Source organism: Vulpes lagopus, chromosome 1 (assembly GCF_018345385.1).
Source record: "Vulpes lagopus strain Blue_001 chromosome 1, ASM1834538v1, whole genome shotgun sequence".
NCBI lineage: Eukaryota > Metazoa > Chordata > Mammalia > Carnivora > Canidae > Vulpes > Vulpes lagopus.
Window position 1 is genome coordinate 25,469,333 of NC_054824.1, and position 25,227 is coordinate 25,494,559.

Consider the following 25,227-nt stretch of genomic DNA (forward strand, 5'->3'; position numbering starts at 1 on the left):
ATATTTACACACCCACTACGTACCAAGTACAATGCTAGACATGTAAGACACAAAGACTATATAATGCTGTTAGAGTCCTCAAGGAGCTTATAATTTAGATGGAAAGATAAGAAAAATGTAAACAAATGAGCATGATTCAATGTAAGCAGATCAGTACAGAAGATTAGAGACAATAGAGATCTTTGTGGGATTGGTTTATGGTTATAGCACAGGATGCTAATTCCCTCTCCACTCCATTCAACACTCTCTGTACTTCCCACCTAGCATTTCCCCTTCTTCCTTTTAGTAGTAGGGCACTGAATTTTCCAGGGATCAGACTCCCAGGTGGAGATCACACGTCTCCCAGCCTCCCTTGCGTGTAAGTGTGGTCATGTGACTAAGAAGCATGCCTAATGAGATGTGAATGGTAAATGTTGTGAGCAACTTCCAAGTCATGCTCTTCAATAAAATCTGTTTTATCCATTATTTTTTCTTGCCTCTATTTTAGGCTGGAACTTGAACTTGTACCTTTTGACCTCACTAAAGTTCTCACCATATAAATAGAACGATAAGATAGAAAAATCTTATTTATCCTATTGACAGGAGTGGCCTAACCTATCCAGACTGCCTGCCTACCTCTAGGCTATTGCATAGGAAAGTAAATCTCTATCTTATCTGAGTTATTAAATACTATGGTCTCTTGATTATAGTAGCTTAACCTGTACAGGGGTAAAAAGGAAGTATCATGATGAAATGTCTTGAAGTGTGGCTAGGATTTAGATGAAAAGGGAAGTGAAAATGAGGGATGGAAGGAGAAAGAAAATAAAAGTTTTGAATTTTAAAATGAGAGCAAAGATGTGGATGTAGCATATGAGATGCTTGAGGGGAGAGTGGATGGATCAATTTTGTTGAAGGTAAAGATATATACACAGCAGGGGTAAAAGACAAAGTTGGGTCTGGGCCAAACTATAGAAGCTCAAGTAATAAAGTAAAATTCTTCATATAGGAAATGGGACCAATGCTTTAATATAAGGGCACTGAATGGCCAGGGGCTGCTGGCAGAGATGCCCTAGGAGGGCTAAGAAAACGAGAATCTGAACTAGGATGGGAAGAAAGAATAGATTCTGGGGAGACATTTGCTGGCCTTGGTGAATATTTGCATAGAGGTGAGATTTTTAGTATGGTGACTGGAGGATAGTATTGCCACAGAGGAGGTACTTTAAAAATATACATATAAAGGAAACTTTGGTTTTATAGACTCTGAGATGATAGCAGTGTATCCATGAGGAAATATCCAACAGCATAAATGCAAAATTAAAGCTCTGGGGATCTGTTCAAATTGGAGATACATAATTAGAGGCATCCAAAAGAGAGATTAAAGCCATATAAAAAAAAGAATGACAGAGAGATAGATGAAAAACAACAACAAAAAGAACAGTGTTATTGAAGGTTGGGGAAGATTTTTGATAAAATAGGGGCAAACTGACATGAGAGTAGGTGAGAGGGAAGTAACTACAGAAATAGATTGAACTTGGCTCCTGGGTTCATGTTCTCTTTATCTGTATATCCTCACATCCAGCTTTACTTAAAAATTTTTTTCTCTAAAATCTGTTCTTTTTTATTTCTCTCTGCTGCCAAGATACTCATCACATCCTGCCTTGATTTACACAAACTCCTTCTCATTGGCCTCTTTCTCATCAGTTCCCTGTTCCAATCTCTGCCAAATGTTACTGCCAAGTCCATTTTCCTTTCCTGCTGTTCAGACTATGTTTCTCCCACTCTGCTTTGGCTTTTCTTCACCTTCCAGCCTTTCCATGATTCCACCTGCTTACAATTCTTCCTCATCCTTCTTACAAGCCCTCAGTCTACACCCCACCCCACTCCTTCCTTTGGCCCTGTCATCAACTCTGGCAACTTCAACCATCAGACTCAGGTGCTCATAACTTTAGGCTGATACCCTACATCATCCTCCCCCACAGACCTCCCAACTCGTGGGCATCAACACAGTTCCTAGTCCTGCTGCAAAGAAACCCGGCATATCCACTTCCTTTATGAAGCTTGTTGGCTCTAATTACTATATGCTGTGTGCCGCTTTCCCCAGAGTATACAAAAGAGTATTGCTTGTACTGTACTCTTTCCTGTCCCTGTTACCTCTAGGGCCTTATATTGTTTGTTCTGGAAGAACATGATTTCATTACTGTCAGATGATTTCTGTTCCTTGTAAAGCACTTATTGGTGTTACCTGGGGGTACTGCGTAAATAATACAAATCTCACAATGCCTCTTTAATGAGAGGACTTAAACCCAACCAGTGTCCAAAAGTTCTATCTCAGTAATTGCTGGAAGAAAACCATATCTGTCAAGAAAAAGGAGAAGATTAATGTACAGAAAGGAAGCTGTGACGTTGCTATTGTCCCCCAAAAATAATGTATACCAAAAAAAATGTATCTGAGTGAAAAAGAAATTCAGTGGGTCTTATAGGCAGCTCAGCATAAAAACTTCCACAGCTATAGAAACATTTCTCAAGGATATATTGCACTGTCATCATATAAAAGGAACAATTTAATTGTCACCTTTGAGCCTTTGCTCATGCAAGTTTCACTTAGCAGAAATACTAATGTACTTCATTTTTGATGAAAATACTCACTACAGAGTCTAGAGAATTAATTTCAAATAAGATCTATATTTATAAATATGTAAGTACAAAAAATAATAAACTGATATATATGTTTCTAAGAGCATAATTTAAATGATTGTTGCTTAACCCTCAAATTATTTTTAAGAAAAAAACTTGAATACCTATCATTAATTTGAATGCACTTGATACTTTCACAAAATGTAGAAATTGAATATCAAAGAAAGATGTGTCCTTTTTTTGCATGTTACTTCCTTTAAGTGGTGAAAAAGGTTCTGATATTCAACATCCACATTTTATTTTCAACAAGAATCAGAAAACTGTCAAAGGCAAACTGTTTTCTATCATACAAATGACACAGATAATAAAGTTGCAGTAACCTCAAAGCCTAAATAACCATGTAAATGGGTTCTCTGTTCCATGAGACAGATGGTGGATCACAACAGAGATGGGTTATGAATTCCAAAAAGATTGTCCTTTAGTATATAACAAAAAATAACAGGAGAAGTAGATTTAAAATATAAAGTAGAAGCAAAATAGAGAAGTCACATCAATTTTTAAGAGATCAAGAAGACTGAAATGGAGAACATACAGCTTATATTAGAGCTACTCTGGGAAGAAAATCATTTTGAAGTATCATGCATATGTTAACAGAAGGAAGTTGGAGTGTATTTCAACAAGATGAATAACGTTATCTGCTTCATTATATGTCATGTCCAAAATTGTATGAAACTGTAGCCTACTATGTCTACCAATCATCTATCACTTGCTGCTGGCCCAGAGGTATGCTTACCAACCTTAGTCATTGTTGGGGATTCTTAATCTCCTGTTTCTAGATCTTAGCTGAATAATATGTGAATTAGGGACTATTATGGAAAAGAATTAGGTCTAATTAAGGAGATCTTGCATTTCAGTAGGACTCAAAAGAGCCCAGATTAAGATATAGACTACCTTATCTAGGTAAGGATCAATAGACATCATCTATCAACAGGCCATTAGTAAATGTCCAGGAAGGCATGGGCAAATCCAGCTTAGCAAAAAAAAAAGAAAAAAAAATCAGTAGTAGTAATTTCAGTATTGAATCCTTTGATATGTATTCTCAGGTCATTTGGCTATATTATTTGTATATGTACACACACACACACATCATCTACTCCTACATGCATTTCCAACCTCATCTCCTACCAATCTCCCCCTGCTTTTCTTCTGCATTCCAACTTAGCTAGGCTTCTCTCAGAATGTGTCATGCTCTTTCCTGACTCAGAGCCTTCACACCTGTTCTTCCCTCTGCTTAGGTCCTCTTCCCCGTTAACCAGTGTAATGCCTATTCAGGCTTCAAGTCTCCTTTAAATGTTATTTCCCCTAGTACAGCTTCATAGAAGCTTGCAGCTTTTCTTCAATATGTTAATCCTGGTGTGCTTAATTGTAACTTCCGTGTCTTGGGTAAATGGCAAACTTCAAAAGAAGAGGGAATCTATTTTTCTCAAACTGTATTCCTAATGACTAGTACCTGGCTCATAGGAATGGCTCAATGAAGGTTAGTTGAATGAAAGGACAAATGAAGGATTTTTCTTTTTTTTGTGAAGGATTTTTTTGGTGAGTAGTGTTATCTGCACACTTCAAAAAATCCTGCTGCTACATATGCAAAGACCAATGCCGAGGGGCAGAAAAGGAAGGCTCTTTTGGATACATTATTGCCTTGCTTCATTTACTCCTGGATCCAAATGCAAACCTCAAGGCTTTCCCTGTGGATATTTTGGTGACTAAGAAAAATAATAAATGCAAGGTTTAGAATTTTGGAGTAGTTAAGAACTAGAAGATGTCTCTGGCTTAGTCTACCTGGAGAGGGAAATTAATTTGCTCCATAAGTCTTTAGTGGTGTGCAATGGAGACCACAGGCACCATGGGAGAAGTAGATCCCCCCTACCCCAACACACAGACTATGACCAAGTGGCAGATAACAGAGGGTCTTTGTGAGACCTGGAGTGATTTCATGGGAGACTTCAAGCATATTTTAATCTATTTCTATATAGGTTTGATGATTATTAAAACTAGTCCAGTGTGGTCATAGTACTTAAGAGAGGAGCCCCTGCTCTTAGGAATAAGGTAACTTCAAGAAAGACCATCAAAGTAAATCATGATCAGTGGAAGGTCTGAGTAACACCAGATAGATCTAAAAGGGCAAGTGTTACTATAGTCAAGGTATATCAATAGGCAGTGTGTTATACATTGTGAAAGACTACTTCATTGAGCCCTGATGCCTTATAAACAGATCTATCAGGCAGTTCTGGTCAAAACTGGATTTCTGAGTTGGCATAGTATTAACATTCATGCATGCTTCCACTTTTGTTCCATATACTACCAATAAATTTGGAAAATACACCTATATCCCCTCTTTGGAGAGTCCGAATGTGCATAGCATATTGATGGGCAGTTCTATACTAAAGAAGTCTTCAACTCATATGACCATGAAAACTTGTTTTTCAGAAAACATTTATGTGCCAATAAAGATAGCCTTGGTAAAACTGCTGTATCAATCTCTAACTTTCAGTGGCTTAAAATAACAAGGTTTATTTCTATCACTTGCTACATATCTATTGTTGGTTGACTGGAGATCATGTGCCATGTGAGCCTCACTCTGGGATCCAAGGTGTCAGAGCAGTCACTACCTAAGTATTTCTAGTTGGTCTAGCAGAGAGGAGATAAGCTTTGGATGTTTTCACAGTGAAATGTTCTAGTCTGAAAGTGACATTTGGAATTTTGTCTCATAACTTATTGATCAGAACTAGTCACATGGCCCCACCTGACCACATGCCTAGAGAGTACACAGAGAGGAATATTCAGTAAACAGCACTGACAACTAAACCTGTTAATCTTACTGAACTAACGGTCATTGAAATACAGTTAGAAATCACTGCTATTCATGGTTCTAAAAATAAGAATAATAATTGCCATTCAAGAATGATCAGCACCTATGCCATATTAATCAGGAATAAGAAATGGAAAGCTGGCTTTTTTTTTTTTAATGCTTATCTAGGAGGAAGAAGGGTGTCACCAAAAAACCTACAATTATTTTGGAGGATTTTATTAAAACAATTTCTTTTTACTTTGAAGTCTCCAGTGGAATTCCCACAACGGATAATGATCATTTTCCAGCCAATTCTTCATTGCTTCTCTCAAGCACAAATATAAAATAGAAAGCATGGATAATTCCACAACACAGCCTATTTCTAGGCTACCAGAGGGGTGTATACACCATAAATGCCCATTTATAGCATCTTCTTCACAGATGGGCAGTTAATGCTGTCATCAGATAAATCTTGTAATAAGATCAATAAAGTTGGCATAGAATTCACCTATAAAAACTTAAGTGTATTTTGTGCTACTATCATAACCTCTGAAAATTAATTTCTGATAAGTTTACCAAATTAAACTTTCTAGTGCCTTGGTATCTTGCATGATATTTGGCCATATCACACAATAATAGCACAAAATGACAGAGATGATGCTCAGAAATAAGAAATAATAATGGTTTTGAGATGTTATTACCTGTATACCAAGCACAATGAAGGTTCTTATCAGTGGATATTCAAAAAATCCTTAATTTATTTTTTTCTGTGAGAAATACAGGGCAGTTAAATTTATATCATTTATTCAGCCATGTCCAAGTTCCACCCCACCTCCTCTTTACAGATTTCTTACCTACAATCATAATTACATTACCTAAAATAATGTAAAATGCTTTGAGTGATGTTTGGCACATAGTAGTTACTGAGTGTTGGTGGTGGTTGTTGCTGTTATTATTTCATGTCTTATAAGTGATGCTTTGTATGTCACACACTCTGCAGAAATTTTAAAGTATGATTAATCTTAATAAATTCAACCCAGCACTCTCAGAAGATAGAATTCAACCCAGCACTCTCAGAAGATAGAAAGTCTAATATGTAAAACATCTTCTCTATTACATTTTTCTTATTTGGGACAAAACAGGCAAATCACCTTAAAAATGATCAAACTGGAAAAAAAAAAAAGAAATGATCAAACTGATCAAAAATGTGTTTAGAATATTATGTGTGTATGTACCTCTAGGTAAATGTGACAAAGTAATTACCTGAAATGGCAAATGTGGAGAACAAATTAAAATTATTTTTGATAACTCCATCACAAAGATAAACTAACTAAAACAGCCCCTTCTCATGCCACACACTGACTAAGCACATTCTCATATTATATTACATTTAGACTGTGGAAATCACTTGCAATATTATTAAAGTATTTCACCATATATTTTATTTTTATAGTAATGAATCTGATATTCTCTAGTCTCTTTTGGTTTCTTATATATCATCCATACATCATTCATTCCATTCACTTAAAGCATCATCTTCATTTCCAGGTATTTCCGTTGGTGACTGGTCAAGAGAAGTTGAATCTTTGTATCTCATTGAACTCAGTTCAGACTGTATCTCAGTTGTTGAGGCTTTCTCCCCCCAGAAAGACTTGACTGCCCCCCTGGAGAAAAAGCAAAAACAAAACAAATATCCTTTATGAATTGAAAACCAAAACTAAGTAGGTATATATAATTTTCTGCATATAGAAATGTGTCTTTAGTTATGATATTTTTAGTTTGTGGTGTATCAGCTACATTTGTGATAGTAGATGAATCCTCAGGCTGTACCAGGGTGTAAACTCATATAAATATTAGAAATATTCTTTCAAAAAATTAATTAGTAGTTTATACCAATCAAGTTTTAGAGTTGTGAGAACTACAACTGAACATACATATTCATTAAAAACATTTTTTGGGGGGATCCCTGGGTGGCTCAGTGGTTTAGCACCTGCCTTCAGCTCAGGGCATGATCCCGGAATCCCGGGATTGAGTCCTGCTTTGGGCCCTGTGCATGGAGCCTGCTTCTCTGCTTCTCCTTCTGCCTGTGTCTCTCTGTCTCTCATGAATAAATAAATGAATAAATAAGACCTTTAAAAAATATTTTTTTTTGCAATTACCATGTAAAATTATAAAAATTGCACTTAAAGCTCTCTCATGGTGAGAAGCAAGTCATGATCTTAGGTAGCCTGAAGCAGAATAGTTGCAGGAGGTATACAGGGTGTTGGACTATTTCAAGACATATATGGGGGGTGTTATGGACAGTCCTTTGGGTTCATCAAACAAAAGGGGTGTGCCAGACAAGGAGGACATCAAGCAAGGGTGATGACTCAGTTCAGTCCTTAACCTACCAGTTTATAATTATGAAGATCAGTATAAAGATCACGAATATACAGATAACAACTCCTATGGTCAGCACAAAAACTAGGACTGCATCAGTGTCTGGTCGAGCTGATCTTTTCATTTGCAATTCTAGAGAAAAAAACACACATCTGATGATTATTACTACTGGAAAAAAAGATATCTAAATAGAAACTTTATATATAAAAATTAACTCTAGAAAAACACAGAAAGAATTAATGAAAAGAAAGTTACTAATAAACTTGCTCATGAACTCTGAAATGTCCTTTACAAACACGCAGAAAATTTGAAATAATTTAACACCGAACATTCTGTATTCCCACCACCTAGATACTACTATCAACACTTTACTACCCATCTATCCATCCTCCTATAAATCCATTCATCCATCTTATTTTTTCAATGCATTTCAACATTATTTGCTAATGTCTGCATACTTCCCCTGAAAAAACTTCAAAAGGTGTATCATTAACCAGAGTTCAATACTTGTTTATATTTTTTCTTTTGAGGTAAAATTTTCGATGAATTGCACAAAGATTTTAAGTGTACATTTATTTAGTTTTGGCAAATGCAAACACACATATATAATTCAAACCCTGTGAAGTCACAGAATATTGTTATACCCCATCAATTCCCTTGAGTCCCTCCAGGTAATTTCTGCCCCATCTTCCAGAAGCAACTACTATACTAATGCTCTTTTCCACCACAGATTAGTTCTGCTTGTTTTAGAACTTTATAGGAATGGAAAGATATACTATATATTCCTTCATGTGAGGCTTTTTTACTCAGCCTGTTTTAGAGATTCACCAAAACTGCTGCATACATCAATATTTTTTTCTTTTTTTATTGAAGAGTAGTATTCTAATTTGTTTATTCATTCTTCTACTGATGAACAGGTAGGTAGGCTGTTGCTGCTTTAAGCTATTATAAATAAACTACGATGAACATTTTTATGCAAGTCATCTGCAAACACGTATTTTCCTTTTCTTGGATAAATATCTAAGAGTGGAACTCCTGGGTCGTAGGGAAGAGGTATTCTTTAGTTTACTAAAAAACTGTAAGATCTTTGCCCAAACTATTATAATGGTTATGTAAGTTTTGTGAATTTTTTTCTCCCAGGTTTTGGCTTGCCTATTCATTTTTCTAATGATTTTTTTAATGAGCTAAAGTTTTTAATTTTAATGAAGCCTAATTTATCAATATTCCCTTTTATGGTGATTGTTTTCTGAGTCATAGCTAAGAAACCCTAGCCTACTCCAGTATCATGCAGATTTTCCCCTATGTTTCTTTTTTAAAACTTTATGTTCAAAGTTTTAATTTTTACATTTGGAACTATGACATCTCAGGGCACCTGCATGGCTCAGTTGGTTAAGTGGTCTGCCTGTGTGCCTTCCGACAACTTCACCATCACGTGACATGCTCAGATCATGATCTCAGGGTCCCAGGGTCCTGGGATTGAGCCCCAAGTCAGACTCTCTGCTCAGTGGGGAGTCTGCCTCTCCCTCTCCCTCGACCCCACCCCCCAGTCGAGCTCTCACTACTCTCTCAAATAAAAAAATAAAATAAAGGACTATCATATATCTTTAATTTTTATATATGTTGTAAAATAGAGCTTCAAGTTTATTTTTATACAAATATCCACACAACACTTTTAAATTAGACATTCTCTCCCATATCTTTCTGCTCTTCCTGAAAATAAGGCTATTAAAGAGACAAAGCCAGTCTACCATATGCATTATAACATTGATATACTATAAATTGGTGAAAAGCCAATTACATCAAATACTATTTATTTTACCAATTATATAGCTTTCTTATGGTTCTTCCTAGTCCTCAAAATCATTGGATCATAAAGAATTCATGTTGAGAAGGACCAGAGAGATCACTGGATACAATTACTGAATTACACTGATAAGTAAACCAATGTTCAGGGAGGTTTAATGATTTGTGCAAGCTATGCTTTACACATTGCAATATTTTAATTTTGGTAAGTACCCCTCTTTCAGAAGTAGTTTCTTTTGTATGGGCAATCTCATCTGCTTATTTGTCTGAATTTTTTTCCTATTTTTTAAACACCATGGAGTATAATTTTTCATTCTCCTTAGTAATTCTAGAGCTATAAATTCAATTGGTGATCTCACTAACTAGTCCCAAGTATTATAGAGAAATCACATCATATATTCCAACATTGTTGGATTTTTAAAATCTTTTTGTTTTTTATAATTTTGGATTTACAGAAGCAGTGAGGTTTTTAAAGCTCAAATGAAAGATCCCTTTTAGGATTAAAACCTTAGAAGAAGAAATGCAAAATTCCTTTCCATTTATTCATTACTCTGCAATACTAGCCAAGAGGATGAAGAGTGAGAGGTATAAAGATTTTACTTTATTTCAAGAGCAGTCTTCTTGCAAGGATCACTTTTATATCTAGATTACTTTTATACCTAAAAAAAATAGGCTGCATTTCCTATTGAATTTCTTATTGAAAAACAGGATGGATTTCAATGTTCTGACTTCTTAGAAAAATGAAGCTTATGTTTGCATTTGTTTTCTAGGGCCATGATAACAGAGTACCACAAACTGGGTGACTTAAAAGCAACAGACAATTTATTGTCTCATAGTCCTAAAGGCTAAAAGTCTGAATGCAACGTGTTGGTAACACCCTGCTCACTCCAAAGGCTCTGGGGTGGATCCTTCCTTTCTTCTTCCTGCTCTTCGTAGCCCCAGATGTTCCCTGGTTTGTGGCAACATAACTCCAATCTCTGTCTCTGTTTTCACATGACTGTCCTTTCCCTGTGTGTCTTTGTGTCTTCATATGACATTCTCTTCTCTCTCATTCTGTGTTTGTGTCCAAATTTCCCTCTTCTTATAAGGACACCAGTCATAGTGAATTAAAGGCCCACTCTATTCTAGTATGTATGACCTTATCTTACCCAAACAAATTATATCTGCAACGATCATGTTCCCATCCCAGTCACATTCTGAGGTTCTGGAAGTTAAGACTTGAGAAGGGAGACACAATTCAATCCATAACAATGCCTAATTATAAAGACAACTATTGTGGAAGTGAAAAATCTGATGTATAGGGGTGAATGGGAAATTTTCATTAACTAAATCATATTTACCCTAAAGATATTTTAATTGTGGGTACTTGTTTCACTGTGTTGACATTTATAGACAAAATAGTTGTTTTATGTCCAAATAGCCAAAAGGGTCTGTCACAGGGGTATTCCCAATTGTCACTTTTTAAAAGAAGCTAATAGATACCAAAGTGCTCTAAAAGCATTTTGTCATTTAACCAGACCATGTACTGAGATGACAAAGCTAACCCATCAGCGTTGGTCTGCTACAAGAGAGAAGTCAGCTTTGTCTCATTTAAGGGCTAACACTTCAGGGTATGTCTCTAGCCCTTAGCTTACACACTATCAAATGCATACTGACTTCTATAAAACAAACTGAGGGTGGCTGAAGGGGTGGTGGGTGAGGCGATGGGGTAACTGGGTGGCGGGCATTAAGGAGGGCATGTGATATAATGAGCGCTGGGTGTTACATACAACTGATGAATGACTGAACTCTACCTCTGAAAGTAATAATACATGATATGTTAATTAACTGAATTTAAATAAAATAAAATAAAATAATTTTTAAAAAAGACTTCTTTTTTTTATAAAGATTTATTTTTTTATTTATAATAGACACAGAGAGAGAGAGAGAGAGAGAGAGAGAGAGAGAGGCAGAGACACAGGCAGAGGGAGAAGCAGGCTCCACGCCGAGAGCCCAACGTGGGACTCGATCCGGGGACTCGATCCCGGGACTCGATCCCGGGACTCCAGGACCGCGCCCCGGGCCAAAGGCAGGCGCCAAACCACTGAGCCACCCAGGAATCCCCAAAAGACTTCTAATCAAAAGAAGAGCTATGGTCCTAACAAGGACTAGGCTGTGGGGACAAAAACTGAGAATGGCCCCCAAAACTTTTATTACTCTAAACTAGTATCACGGAGATATTTTTTAGTTTGATGAGGTTTGATCCTTTCTTGCTTTTTTTTAAGCATTTTTTTTGAAATTATCCTTTTACTAATACTTGATATCTCAACATGAGATTATTAGCTTTCACCATAAATATTTTTTAAAGACAGCAAACACATTAAAGAAAGTTGTAGTTTATTCTTAAAAGTCATGCCTTAAACACTTTAGCTTATTTCCATTTTAATAAACAGTGTTATGCTGTATGGTATCTCTAAACTATAGCATCAATTTTTTACTTGGGATTCAGAAAAAGCTTCAAGAAATCCATGGATTCTATTAAAATAACAGGTAGTTTTTGGCAGGTTTGTTTATGTGGGCATTTCTTCTGGGAAAAGCCTCCTGAGTTTTGATTTGATTCTCAAAAGAAATTGTGACCAAACCCCCTCATTACCTCAACAACAATGACAACTATAATAAAAATGGCTAAGAGCAACTGAACAAAAGGAAATAATTGGATATGTTATACATCATAGTCTAAACTGAAAGGACATGCACATGGAACCAATTGCAAGGGAAGCATAGTTTCTAACATGTAAAATTATGTTCAGGGCAAGATTTGTCTTTTGTAACATATATTGAGGACTGTATTCTTGTTTCATCAAAAAATATTTTCTTCAAATGAATAATTTTAAAGAGCCATATTTTGAAATAATGTTTCTTAATTTTATTATTTTACTGTATCAAAAATTTTGTAAGCATCTATGAGAATTCCATGTATCCATTTCACTTTTGTGACAGAAGCGAGAGAATATAATTCAAATTAGAGAACTGCCTTTGGAGATGCTTCAGGAATGCACCAGTTTCCCAAAGGGAAACACATCTGACTCTATATTGTGAAAAAGAAATTAAGTACCACCTTGTAGAAAGTCTAAATGATAAACACCAGTGGTTTTCCAAAGGTTGTCCCTGAGCCAGCAACACGTGGGAACTTGTTAGAAAGGCAAACTGCTGTGCCAGCCCCACCCAAGATCTACTGAATCAGAAACTCTGGGAGTGAGGCTATCAATCTATTTCAAGAAGCCCTCCAAATGATTTTGATGCTTTTTAAGTTTGATATAAGCAAACCAAAATATAACTGGGCACTTACCACTTGTTGTATAGACTGTGAATTTAACTGTTGCTATTATTTCATTATTATCCAAGGTGGCACACTCAAAAATCAAGGGGTGAACTTCCCTGCGTACTTCCAGGATTGCTGAATCATTTGCAAGGATAATGGGTTGCTATTTAAAAAGGAAAAAAAAGTGCCAACATTCTTCATGTATACTTAAGATCAGGAAACAATTTATTTCCCATAACAAAAGAATAGTCATTGTCTCTGATGAGGACAGTAACTGATTATGCCCATGGATTTTAGAGTCAGACAATCCCGACATTAAGTACTAACTCTAAGATTTCTGCCTGTGTGACTCTCTGCTTCTCAGTTACTTATCTGTAAAATGGGTGTAATGGTAAGAATTATCTCATAGATTAGTATCTGGGTTAAAAGAAACTATAGTGCTTGGTGTGTGTCTGATATTTAATAAGCCCTCTATTAATGTTAGTTACTATTATCATCATATAATTCCTGTACATAAAAATGAAAACTTTGCTTCCAAAATAGAATACTTTATATAAAAGGGATGTTTTTAAGTTCTGATAACAGCTGACCCCAAGACATATGTAAAGTTTTAGCCCCACTTAATAATGCAATTATTGCATTATTAAAATTAAATTAAAATATCAATAACAAGGTTGTAAGATTTTTAACTTCATTTTTGCAAACTGCTTCTAAAAAGAAAGTTTTCTGATAGCCATCAAGTACTGGGAAACAAATTTTATCGCTCACTAAAAGCACCACATTACATACATTCATTACTTACTTGGTCTGGCCTTAGAAGTTTCCAAACATATTTGAAACGATTTACAGGAGATATATGAACACATGCCAGTCTAACACTGTCAAGACTTTCTGTAACTGGTCTACCCCCTAAAAACAAGAAAAATTAAATACATATATACCATTAGGCATTATAAGTTGCTTTATACAAAGACTACTTTTAAAGGCCACTTTTTTTTTTTAAGATTTTATTTATTTATTCATGAGAAACACACACAGAGAGAGAGAGAGGTAGAGACACAGGCAGAGGGAGAAGCAGGCTCCATGCAGGGAGCCTGATGTGGGACTTGATCCCGGGTCTCCAGGATCAGGCCCTGGGCTGAAGGCAGTGCTAAACCGCTGAGCCACCCGGGCTGCTCTAAAGGCCACTTTTGTGGGATTCCTGGGTGGCTCAGCGGTTGAGCACCTGCCTTCGGCTCAGGGTGTGATCCTCCGGTCCCAGGATGGAGTCCCACATCTGGCTCCCTGCATAGAGCCTGCTTCTCCCTCTGTCTGTGTCTCTGCCTCTCTCTGTGTGTTTCCCATGAATGAATAAATAAATAAAATCTTTTTTTTTTAAAGCCACTTTCAGTTTAACATCAATTATATGCTGGAAGTTATCAAAATTATTATTGAGAGTTTGAGTGTAGAAGAATAGAGAGGAATGAGTGGATGCAAAGTAAAATCATCAAAAGAAGCAGGTGGAAAGTACCATAGCTGTGTGGTCCTTTGGCAGAATAAATAGCAAGGGCATCCAACCTAGTTATCTATTAGATTAAACTTTGAGATCTGCCAGTGACTTTCAATTTACTGGTTAGAAACCCCCACTAGAGATGATGAAATCTCAAAGTAATGTAATATTATATAGAAAAGCTTACAAACTTACCAATTTAAAGTCTGCCAATCTACTAATAAAATGCCATTACCAAAGTGTAAAAGGTGTTTCACTATAGATTAGCTTTGACCACAGACCTTGAGTATAATAAAGTTCCAGTGTATTACAGAGACTATATGTTAAATTTTAAACAACACTGAAGAATGTAAAGCAAAAGCAGAAAAGTACTCAGAGCTATAACTGTCTAGGTAAGTGGAATTTTAAGTTTTATCATAATTTTCTTTCAGTATATCAATTGATCAATTCCTTCCACCCATGGCAACCTGAGGTTAAAGCTATTTCCCCAGAGTAAGCCCTTCCCCTCCAAGTCCTTCCAATGCAGAGTCCAACTCACAGCCACAATCTACGGGTCCACGGCATTCTTCCACTCGTACAATACACTTGGATTCACCTCCAGGGCATCCATTTGTTAGTATAACTTCTCTAATACCAACACCTTTGGTAAAAGAAATCAGCAAATGTTAAGAAAAATTAATTCTACTTTCTTTACTTTTCCACCTGGGTCTTTTTTGAGACTCTTCTTCTAATTTTAGAAATGCCTAAATTCAGAGTGATGACGCTTAAAATTTTTATGCCCCTCATTTTATTTCATAAAACAGCATTTCCCAAAGTGAGTTACATGAAACACTAGAGTTTCCTCTAGTTAGCATATGAAAAATGATTCCAAAATTATATCCATTTGAAAATGATAAATTAAAATTAAAGGGTCTTCTTTATTACAGAATTTTGGGGGAACTTTTTTAATATGCTAGTAAATTAATGCGCTATTATGTATAAACTTTCATAGACCTAAGATGTAAAATTTTTACATTTTAACATCTTTGAAATGAGAAATCAGAACTTATCTTAGATTGACAGCATGTGACAAATTGGTAGCATTTTTCCTTTTTAGAGGTGCATAAAATATGCTTCTCACAGCTAACAAAAGTCTTAGATTTGATGAAATATAGTAGTAAACAGGATCTCCCAAATTTGTCTGGCCATGGAAGTTTTAGAAGTGGTTTTGGAGCACTGAAGGACTTTCCAAAAATCACATTTTAAAACATAAGTGATGCTTTTTAATATTTAGATTAGTAAAGTCTCTGTATTAAATATAAGAGGACAAAGTATTAATGACCAAATCTCAATTTCTAACAAACAGTGTCTTGAGAATTACCACACTTTTTTTACTACAAGAAATCAAGTCTCTACTAACAGATCTCAGATCTCCACTGGGTTTGCCTTTCATCACCAGAATTGAGGAACATGATAAAATGCTCTATCAGTGACATGCTAAACATGTCCTAGGATAAGTGACCTATGATATGACTGTGTAGCCACAGGCTAAGGAACAGTCCATCTTGATTTCCTTTTCTACCAGATTCCCTCTTTCAGCCCCTAAAGATTTTATGTTAATCACAAAACCCATTCTCAAGGGCAAGGGAGAGTTGAAGTCGAGAGATGACTTACAACAGTGCTTCTCAAACTTTAGAGTGCATGCAATCACCTGGAAATCTTATTAACAGGCAAATTCTGATTCAGTAGGTCTGGAGTAGGTTCTGAGATTCTGCATTTCTAACAAGCTCCCAGACGTTGCTGATGCAGCTGGTCTGTGGACCAAACTTTGAGGAGCAAGGGAGAGGACTCTACATGAGATAAGGAGATGAAAGGTTGGAAGAGGAAAGATCTCTTTTTAATATTTTTCAATTTTAAGTCTAGTATAGTTAACATACAGTATTGGCTTCAGGTGTACAATATATTGATTCAACAATTCTACAAATTACTCGGTGCTCATCATAAATGTACTCTTCGAGGAAAGATCTCTTGATTAATAAGAGATGGCTAAGAATGGCTGCAGTATAGCTCTGCTTGAATTTGTGAAAGGTACCTCTCTAGATGCACAGGCTTATTCTAAAATGCACAAATATTTTCCAAGCAAGCTTATTTGTGAATTTATTTAGCCAAATACAGTTCATTGTGATGAAATGTGTAGGTGTGAGATTTTCTGTAAGTCTAAGTAACACCTAAAAATCTGCCTGGGTATTCCAGAAAAAGTAAACTTTTTGACTGCTGAAATATTATTTTGAGAGTTCAGTAGAATTTTCACCAAAGTGCTTTTTTCCCTCTAAATAGTTTTTATAAATTGAAAATATTTTAAAATATTTTAGATGTAAAATGTTGCCTTTTAAGGTTTATCGTTCTCCTTAGAATTTATCACCATCTGATGTATTACATGTTTTAATATTATTTTTGTCTTTGCCCCTATACACTTCCTGTAGGGAAGGAGTTGTTCTACCACTTATAGCAATGCCTGGTACATAGTAGGCAAAATTCAAAAAATCATTTGATGAGCAAATATGTAATTTCTGAAACACATCTTTAAAAAATAGAGTAATACAATATAAATTACTAGAACTGTCATAAAAGTAATTCTCTACCTGTGAAATTTCTCAAGCAAGCTGCAAAAGAAAGATGTAAATTGCAAATGAATATTCACAGGTTTATTACATGTATTCCTTTCATTTTGGACTCTGATCCACTAAGAAGTTAAGGAAAAAATTAGGTTTAAAATTATCTTGAGACAGAAAATATATTCAAATATAAACAATTCAGGTGTAATTTTAAAAAATAATTCTGCTCTAGGTCTGCATGGATTTTGCTCTTATCATTTGGTTTTTATCTTTGCCTCCCTTCACTATCCTTTTTCCAAGGCAGTTTTATTTAGGATAAACTTAATTTCATTGCATATTATCTATTGTCTTCTCAGCATTCTAGTCTATTGTGATTGTCAAAAGATGGTCTTCTAACCAGCAGCATCAGATTTATTTGTGAACTTGTTTAGAAATACAAACTCTTAAGCTCCTCCAAAGGCCTAGGGAGTTAGTAACTCTGGGGTAGGTCCAGCAGTCGTGTTTTAACAAGCCCTGCAGGCACTTAGGTTTGAGAAACACTGGTCTATTATGGTATGTACCGCCTTAATTCCACCCCTATCTATGTAAGAGATTTTATGTCCAATGTCTATTCATGGAATGATAGAGGTCATAGTTTTTTTTAATATTATCTTTCCCCTCAAGCTAATACCTCTTTTCTCCAAGACATAACATATGAATTGGAGAAATGTAGAATTTAGAATAGACTATTACAAATAGGCAAATTTCTTGATTTGCCACACAGTCTGTGGGAAGACATCTCTGAGATGCACAGGAAGATCTTTCATCTTCTGAACACCTGTGAGATAAAGTTTCACTTGATAAAATCAATTTAAGTGCCAAAAAAAATATAGGGAGCTGGCTTAAAATAAGGCTTAGAGGTTATAAACTGAAAATATCTTACCTTTTGAGTTTTGTATGTGAATTATAATTTGAGAGATAAATGAAAGTACACAAATTACGTATAAAAATTGCCAGTTTTTACCTTCCCTTCTCCCCAAATTACATATTGTTGATTTGTCTGCTCTATGCTACTTACCACATGTAACGGTGCACATCCCAAATTCTACTTCTTTGACTACTGTCTGATTTGAAGCTAAACATAAAATGCAAATATACATTATTCAATCATATGAAAACTTTTCAAATGGAAAAATTGTTACTTGAGGATGAAGGATACAAGCACTTATATGGGAAACAAAGAGTTTTTAAGTTTTATTAAATCAGAAAATCAGTGTCATTCCTAGTACATTTTCTAATATTGTTAAATCAAAAGAAGCCTAAACCTTCAAAGTACTTAAATAAGTTAGGAAATGTCTTGCAAAGGTCTATATTCAAACTTTTATATAAATTAAAAAAAAATTTCATCAGCTCAACACATGGTGAGTTAAAGTTCTATAGGTCAGAAAAACAAAACAAAACAAAAGCCTCCTAATTGTAAGGCCCCAATTTTTTCTATTCTCTATTTTTCAAAAAAAAAATGAGTATATCATTTCCATCCAAAAAGAAGTCTTTATGCCATGTGTTCATTAAAAATATGTCGTAGAATGGTTCTATACCTTCTTAGGTTAAGATGATAAATTGATAAATTATTCCCAAGAATTTATTTCAACACTTTATTTAGCAGGATAATTTAGGAATATACATGTATTTGAGTAGTTAAATATTGTTGATTTTAAATAATGTTACTCTGTTTCTAATTGTTTTGAAGTTTGGCATTATTTCTACCAGCTATAGTATATAACCAATTCTTCATAGCAGATAAGAACTGATGTTTCAATATAAAAAATATTACATGAGGCGTTAGAATTTTTTAAAGCATTGTATCCTAAATTAACAATATTACATGGGAAAGTGCATAAGAATTGGAGTCCAAATTGCTCCTTCTACCACTAACTAGAATTTGAATTTGAATTTGAATTTGAGCAAATTACTTTAACTCTATCAGGCCTAGTTAACTCTTCTGCAAAAATTTGTAAAGGAGAACCTATTTTATTTTATTATGAATTAAATGAGAGTATCTCTAAGAATTAAATGAGATAATATATGTGAAAACAATCTGTAACTTTAGTGCTATAAAAGTGATACTTTTAGTGATACTTAAGATATAACTTCATTCACACTCAGTGCACATCAGATTTTTTTCCTATTTTGGTTACTGTAAGACAATATCTTCACAAAGACTGCTATTCTATACTTACAAGCACCAAATACAGTTCCCTGAATACATAGTATGCTCTTGATGTATATATGTTAAGTAAATCAATATTGACTTTGTTAAATTATTTGGAATATCATGATCAATTCTGAATTGATGCTTTTGCTTCAAATACTTGGATACTTTCTGCTGGTACATTGTGGGATATATATTAAAAGCCAAATCTAGAACATAGAAAACACAGGTAGGAGGATGAGTTAATACTTTCAGACTCTATAGCTTCTTTTCAAAACCCATTCAAAAACTATTAGTCAATCAATCAGCCCTACTATTCACTACCTATGCTACTTTGGGAAAGTTATTTACGCTCTTCCAACTTCAGAAAAAAAAAAAAGGGATTTAATCAGATGATCTCTAAGGTCCCTTTTGACTGTGAGTGCCCATTAGGTCATTCAATGACTTCCATTTTTTATAGGGGTCCCCTAATGGTGGGTCAGAGAAACTACATGTATCCGGACTTGAGTGTGGTATTTGCCAAAATTTCCTGTCATATTCTTATGAGTAAAAAGAAAATATATGGTCTGAATGCTAGTAAACTTTTATATGTAACTTGTTAAACAGTAATATCCAGTGTTGCTATTGGTTGGTATCAATGTATAAGGAAAGAGTATCATAGGACTCTGTCCTGTTTAATATTTTTATTAATGACCCGGAAATATTGGTATTATCATGCTAAGTCCAGAGGTTCTGAAAAACTAGGAAGGATAGCAAATAAGTCTGAAGATAAATCTGGCTCTAAAAAAATGCCAGGATGGAATACTTGGCAAATCTACCAAAATGAAGCCTTAGAGAAATGTCTTACACATGGAGCTGAAAAGTAATTCTCCTCAAAATATGGATAGTCTTAATTTGACAGAACAAGTGAAAATGAGTGGAGATTTCAATAGTAAGTTCAACAGGAGTCAAGACTGTTGAGGCCTCCCTAATAATCTATTCATTTTTAGATTTTACTGATAAAAGCACGGCATCCATAATGATGCAGATAATGATCACACTCGTTTTTTTGTTCTGGTCAGATCCTGGAGTGTTCTCTTGAATTCTGGACAGCACAATTTAACTGTTGGTATATACCATCAGAGCCCAATTTTAATTTTTGAATTTGAGAATTGATATAGAAGGTCGATATTTCATAATTTTTATTTTTTCTTAGAGGTGTTCCAAAGAAAAAGAGAAAATAGTTATATTTATAAAGGATAAAACTTATTTTAGAGAATGAAATGCATTCTATTTTGCAATTATTATGTAGATCTATTGTTGGTCCCTTTTATAAATGTACGGGTATAACTATAAATCTAAGGGTCTAAGTATACCTTCAGATTTATCAAAAGTTTAACAGTGTATAAAAGGTATGGGGGGTTAAGAGTTATTAATATAAATCTAACATATTTTAGTAATTTTTCCTAAGTTTTTAAGCGTTTTGTTATTTCATCATTCATAATGCTGGATTTTATTTCTTATTGATTATTCCCAATTATGTCTTTTTTTAAAAAAAAGACTAAGATAATAAAATGGAAGAATGTTTGGAATTGCTTAGAAGGATGATGTAATTGTAAAATAAATCATAGCTATTATATAATCCTTTGTTTCCTTATTTTTTGCCTGAAGTATATTGCATCATCTTTCAGGAAGCTATAAAAAAGAACTCTAGAAGCACCTTTCTGGTAGTCTACATTTAGCTTTCATTGAACACTGCTGAGGTTTTTTAATTTTTCTTTCTTTTCTTCTTTTCTTTCTTTCCTTTTCTTTTCTTTCTTCCTTTCTTTCTCTTCCTTTCTTTCTCTTTCTTTCTTTCTTTCTTTTCTTTATTTCCTTTCTTTTCCTTTTCTTTTCTGCTTTTCTTTTCTTCCTTCCTTCCTTCCTTTGCCCATAAAGGAAAGAGAAAACTGACAGAGAAAAACACTTCACAAATGTTGGATGAATCAGAAGATGAACATAGACAGCAGCACCTTAGATGCTAATGCTGATGGTGAAATTGACTGCATAAGCAAAATGAGTGAGAAATGATAACTTAGATGAATATCCTAGATGAATTTTCTCTAACTCAAAAATCAATGAATTCATATTACATTTCTAAGTATGAAAAGGATATATGGTATTCTCATCCAGTTAGTCTTCAACAGGAAGGACTTAATCCTGAAATGTTTTATGAACAGAAGCTGGACCACACCGTTTTGCTAAAAGGATATGGACAATATTCTTTCCTTTTTAAAGCTGTTTATCCACCAAAATTTACTTGATGACATTTGTAAATGGACAGATCGTGATGGCAGGTATATATACAAAAGTGACTAAAAAGAAAATAGATGATTTAGAAATGAATAAAATTCATTGAACTAATCATTCTTATTGGTGTTTATAAACATAAAATGAAAATATTTTGCAATTATGGAGCAAAGAACATGGTGGTCTTCTCATCAACAAAATATGTGGCTTCGTAGTTTTCAAAAGTATTGTGTTTTGACAATGCACAAATTAATAAACCAGAATCTATTAGAGATTTGTCTGAAATCTGGAATCAGCATTTGTAAGATGAATATATTCCAGACTCATCCATAACAGTAAATGAGCATCTAGTTGCATTTGAAGTATCCTGCCTGTTTATGATATTAACATCTTCAAAACCAAGAAATATGGAATGAAAGTTTGGAGTTTTCCATATTTATATTCTTATTAAAATTTCAAATTAGTTGTTTTCATTAACCCTCTATCTTTACTTTTGTAAATTACTTGTAAAATTCCTTAAAAGTAAAAATTTTTAAAAGTCCATTGGATAGCAAATAATGGTGACTATTTTTATTAGTCATTGAGGGTTAAAAGAGCTTTGTCAAATTTTAATAACAGCTCTGGAAATTTTCTAATCTTCAACACCTCCAATTATTTACACTTCTGGATTCTCACTCTCCCCAGGAAAAGCAACTATGCATGAAATCATACATATAAAATTTCAAAAGGTACACAGACTCCCTAAAGTTTACAGATGAGAGAACGAGAGAAAAATAACTTGCCTGCATTTTAATTTGTACCTAAGGCATTGTAACTTCATTGCTTGGGTTTAGCTTAAACTCTACTTAGCATTTCACAGGTAGAACTATCCCTTGAACAGTTAAATACTAAAACTGTTAATTCAGTTACTTTTAAAACTGGAGTGAAGCAACTGCTAGCATGCTTTAGATAATGTTTTCTTGTCTAGTCTCTCTCACATTTCCAAGGTCAAGGACCTCTCCAAGCTCCCTGTAATGTAATATTATGAAGGTGATGCAAACTCCCATCCCATCATTAATCTCCAATAGTCCATTTCTTTCCATCACTGCGGGTCACAATCTGTTATCAGAAAATAAACAGAAAGGCTGATAAATACAGCACCTATTCTATATGTATAGGAGACAGGAGATTGCCAAGGATATTAAAGAATAGTAAAAGAATCTCCGCTGGGTCATTTATAGAGAAAGGGGATCATTTCTCCTTTAAATGGCCGCAAACCAGCAATTTACCTGGCCTTCTACCTACCAGCAGCATGTGAGTTACTAACCAATACAACATGTATAACAGCTTGTCAAGTTTTATTGCTTAATAAGCCAGCAGAACAAGGTAAATTTATGAACCAAGCACAGGTTCATTTTCCCTTGTATTATCAAACAAAAACACTAGTTGGATCCCTTGATAGGTGTTTTCTACTGCCATCATTCCTTTGTGTATGGAAGTTGAAGGTGCAAATATTACACCACCATGCTACAGAGGTGCTCAAGGATAGAGCTGTATGAAGCTGACATGGGACTTCTGGGCAGTTTTGTCAGCATTTTGGTCTAAGATGTGTCACAGTGAGGGGAATTCTTTATTCCACCGAGTTCCAACCTAAACAGCAAACGTGGAAAGGAGTAAGATCTCAAGCAATTTGGGACTTAAAAAAAAAAAAAAAACTACAATGGGAAAGAAAAACATGTAACTACCAAGAATCAAAATAATTCCCATTGGATGTACCAAAAAAAACCACTCTTCTCACTAGCTTTTAAAAAATATTTAAGTATTTTTCATTTTAAGTATGTGTTATAAGACACATGTGGAATTGAAGAAACGAAACTTTGAATGTATGGGAAGGAGGAAAGAAAACAATGAAAGAGGGAAACAAGCCCTAAGAGGCTCTTTAATGACAGAGGGAGACGGTTGGCACATGGCTGGATGGATTAAGCTACTACTTGTGATGACCACTGGGGTTGTTATGTATGTGAGGAATCACTGAATTCTACTCAAGAAATCAATATTAAACTGTATGTCCACTAACTAAAATGTAAATTAAAAAAATAAATGTGGGTTAACATAATAATAATAATTCCCATTGGTGAGAGGCTACTCCCCAACTCCTACCCCTTAAAAAAAAAAAAAAAAAGTGGGAGGGAGGGCATCTTTTTCCTTGTCCAGAGCAATACTTAGTAGTAATCCTGTGACGACTTCCATGTACGTGCTCATTTATTTTTCTTGGGGCGCCCTGGAGAACTAGCACATTCTCTTCAAGGCCACTGGGCACATGAAGAAAGTGTAAGCTCAAGGCTGTTTGCAAGAGAGCTCTACGGACGTGAACAGGGGCAACAGTCCTCAGGGTGCTAGGGCAGAGGGCAGGGCTTGGCCCTCAAGCGTCCCCGTCAAGGGGCCTCCCGTCCTCACCATCCTCCTCAGTCGCCGACTGGGCTTCGTTCTCCGCCTCGCTCTCGCCCTCGCTCTCGCTCTCCTCGGCCTCCTCCTCGCCCTCGCCCTCGCCCTCGTGGACCAAGCCAGGATCCTGGGCGGCGGTGACGTTCGCCCCACACGCGGAGTGGAGGCCCGCCAGGAGCAGCCAGCCGACCGTCAGCAGCAGCCTGGGGGAGCAGCCCGCGCCCCCGGGGCTCATGGTTCTCGGCCCCGACGGCCGACCGAGGCGCAGCAGCAGCCGCCCGCTCCTGACGAGAGGTGCGTCGAAGAGCGGAGCCCCCGGCCTCCGAACCCCCGAGCCGCGCCCAGGGTAACCATTGAGGCGTCACGGCTCGTCACCGGCGAGCGGAAGGCCTCCCGGGCTCCCCGCGCTGTCGGAACGCGCGTGGGGCCGCCTGTCGCGCCTCGTCCGGCACTTCCGACGGCGCGGCTCGCTTTCCGGCCTTGCAGGTGTGCAAGCGGCGCCGCGGGCTACGCGCGGTCCCGCCGTTGCTAAGCAACCCAGAGCCGCCGCCGTCGCCGGCCTTGCGCGCTCAGGCTTCTCCCTTCCGACAGACCTTCGTCCTTCCTACGTTCACTCCTCTCCAAACCGTATCCCTAGACCCCGACGCCCTCATCATGTGACTTGGTTTCAAATTCCTCACACGGATTATCCAACTCGGCATGCATCGAAAAGGATCTGTCATAGCCTTATCAAGCATGGTGCCCCCCAGTAGATCCGTATCTGCAGGGGAGGCTGGATCCGCAGAGGATACAGGAACGCACTTTCTTTCTTTCCTGGGTCTGAATCTTTTGTTAATGACACACTTGGGTGTGTATTTAGGTTTTAAGATCAAGTCCGTGTGGGGCTTCTTTATGCTAGATAGGGGGTGGGGAGAGAGGAAGACGGAAGGGTGCAACTTGTCAAGCTTTCTCCATTCCATGTTTCATAGCTGATGTTTTTGGAACCAAACCTAAAATGTAACCTTTGTCCCCATTAATTACTGTCTTCGGACATCCCAGGTGGCTCAGCGGCTTAGCTCCGCCTTCAGCCCAGGGTGTGATCCTGGAGCCCGAGGATCCAGTCCCACCTCGGTCTCCCTGCACGGAGCCTGCTTTTCCCTCTGCCTCACTCTGTGTCTCTCATGAATAAATAAATAAAATCTTTTTTTTTTTTAAATAAATAAAATCTTTAAAAAAAATTACTCTCTTCTTACTTTGCGCCTATTTTTTGAGCCTCATTGAGATTTTTAAAATTCTGATTCTCTTGTCTTATCATATTGCATATTTCACCCAAGTTTG

General features: G+C 36.1%; 1 protein-coding gene across 2 annotated transcripts; it reads right to left on the reverse strand.

Moving 5' to 3' along the window:
- Positions 1-6,276: 6,276 nt before the first annotated feature.
- On the reverse strand, positions 6,277-24,368 carry SPACA1 (sperm acrosome associated 1). Of its 2 annotated transcripts, XM_041770976.1 has the most exons (7): positions 23,923-24,368; positions 18,085-18,141; positions 14,972-15,073; positions 13,747-13,853; positions 12,972-13,107; positions 7,852-7,972; positions 6,277-7,125 (listed from the first exon to the last, which is right to left on the reverse strand). In XM_041770976.1, the coding sequence occupies exons 1-7, from the start codon at positions 24,143-24,145 to the stop codon at positions 6,969-6,971; spliced, it is 903 nt and encodes a 300-aa protein (XP_041626910.1). In that variant the 5' UTR covers positions 24,146-24,368; the 3' UTR covers positions 6,277-6,968. The 2 variants fall into 2 exon arrangements, with proteins under 2 accessions (XP_041626910.1, XP_041626920.1); XM_041770986.1 differs by lacking the exon at positions 18,085-18,141.
- Positions 24,369-25,227: the final 859 nt, after the last annotated feature.

Coding starts and splice junctions, on each gene's coding strand:
- SPACA1 (XM_041770976.1), bottom strand. CDS start 24,145: ATGAGCCCCGGGGGCGCGGGCTGCTCCCCCAGGCTGCTGCTGACGGTC. Junction 15,074..18,084: donor GATGTGCACCGTTACATGTG/GTAAGTAGCATA, acceptor CTTTTACCAAAG/GTGTTGGTATTAGAGAAGTT. Junction 13,854..14,971: donor TGGACCCGTAGATTGTGGCT/GTGAGTTGGACT, acceptor TCTTGTTTTTAG/GGGGTAGACCAGTTACAGAA.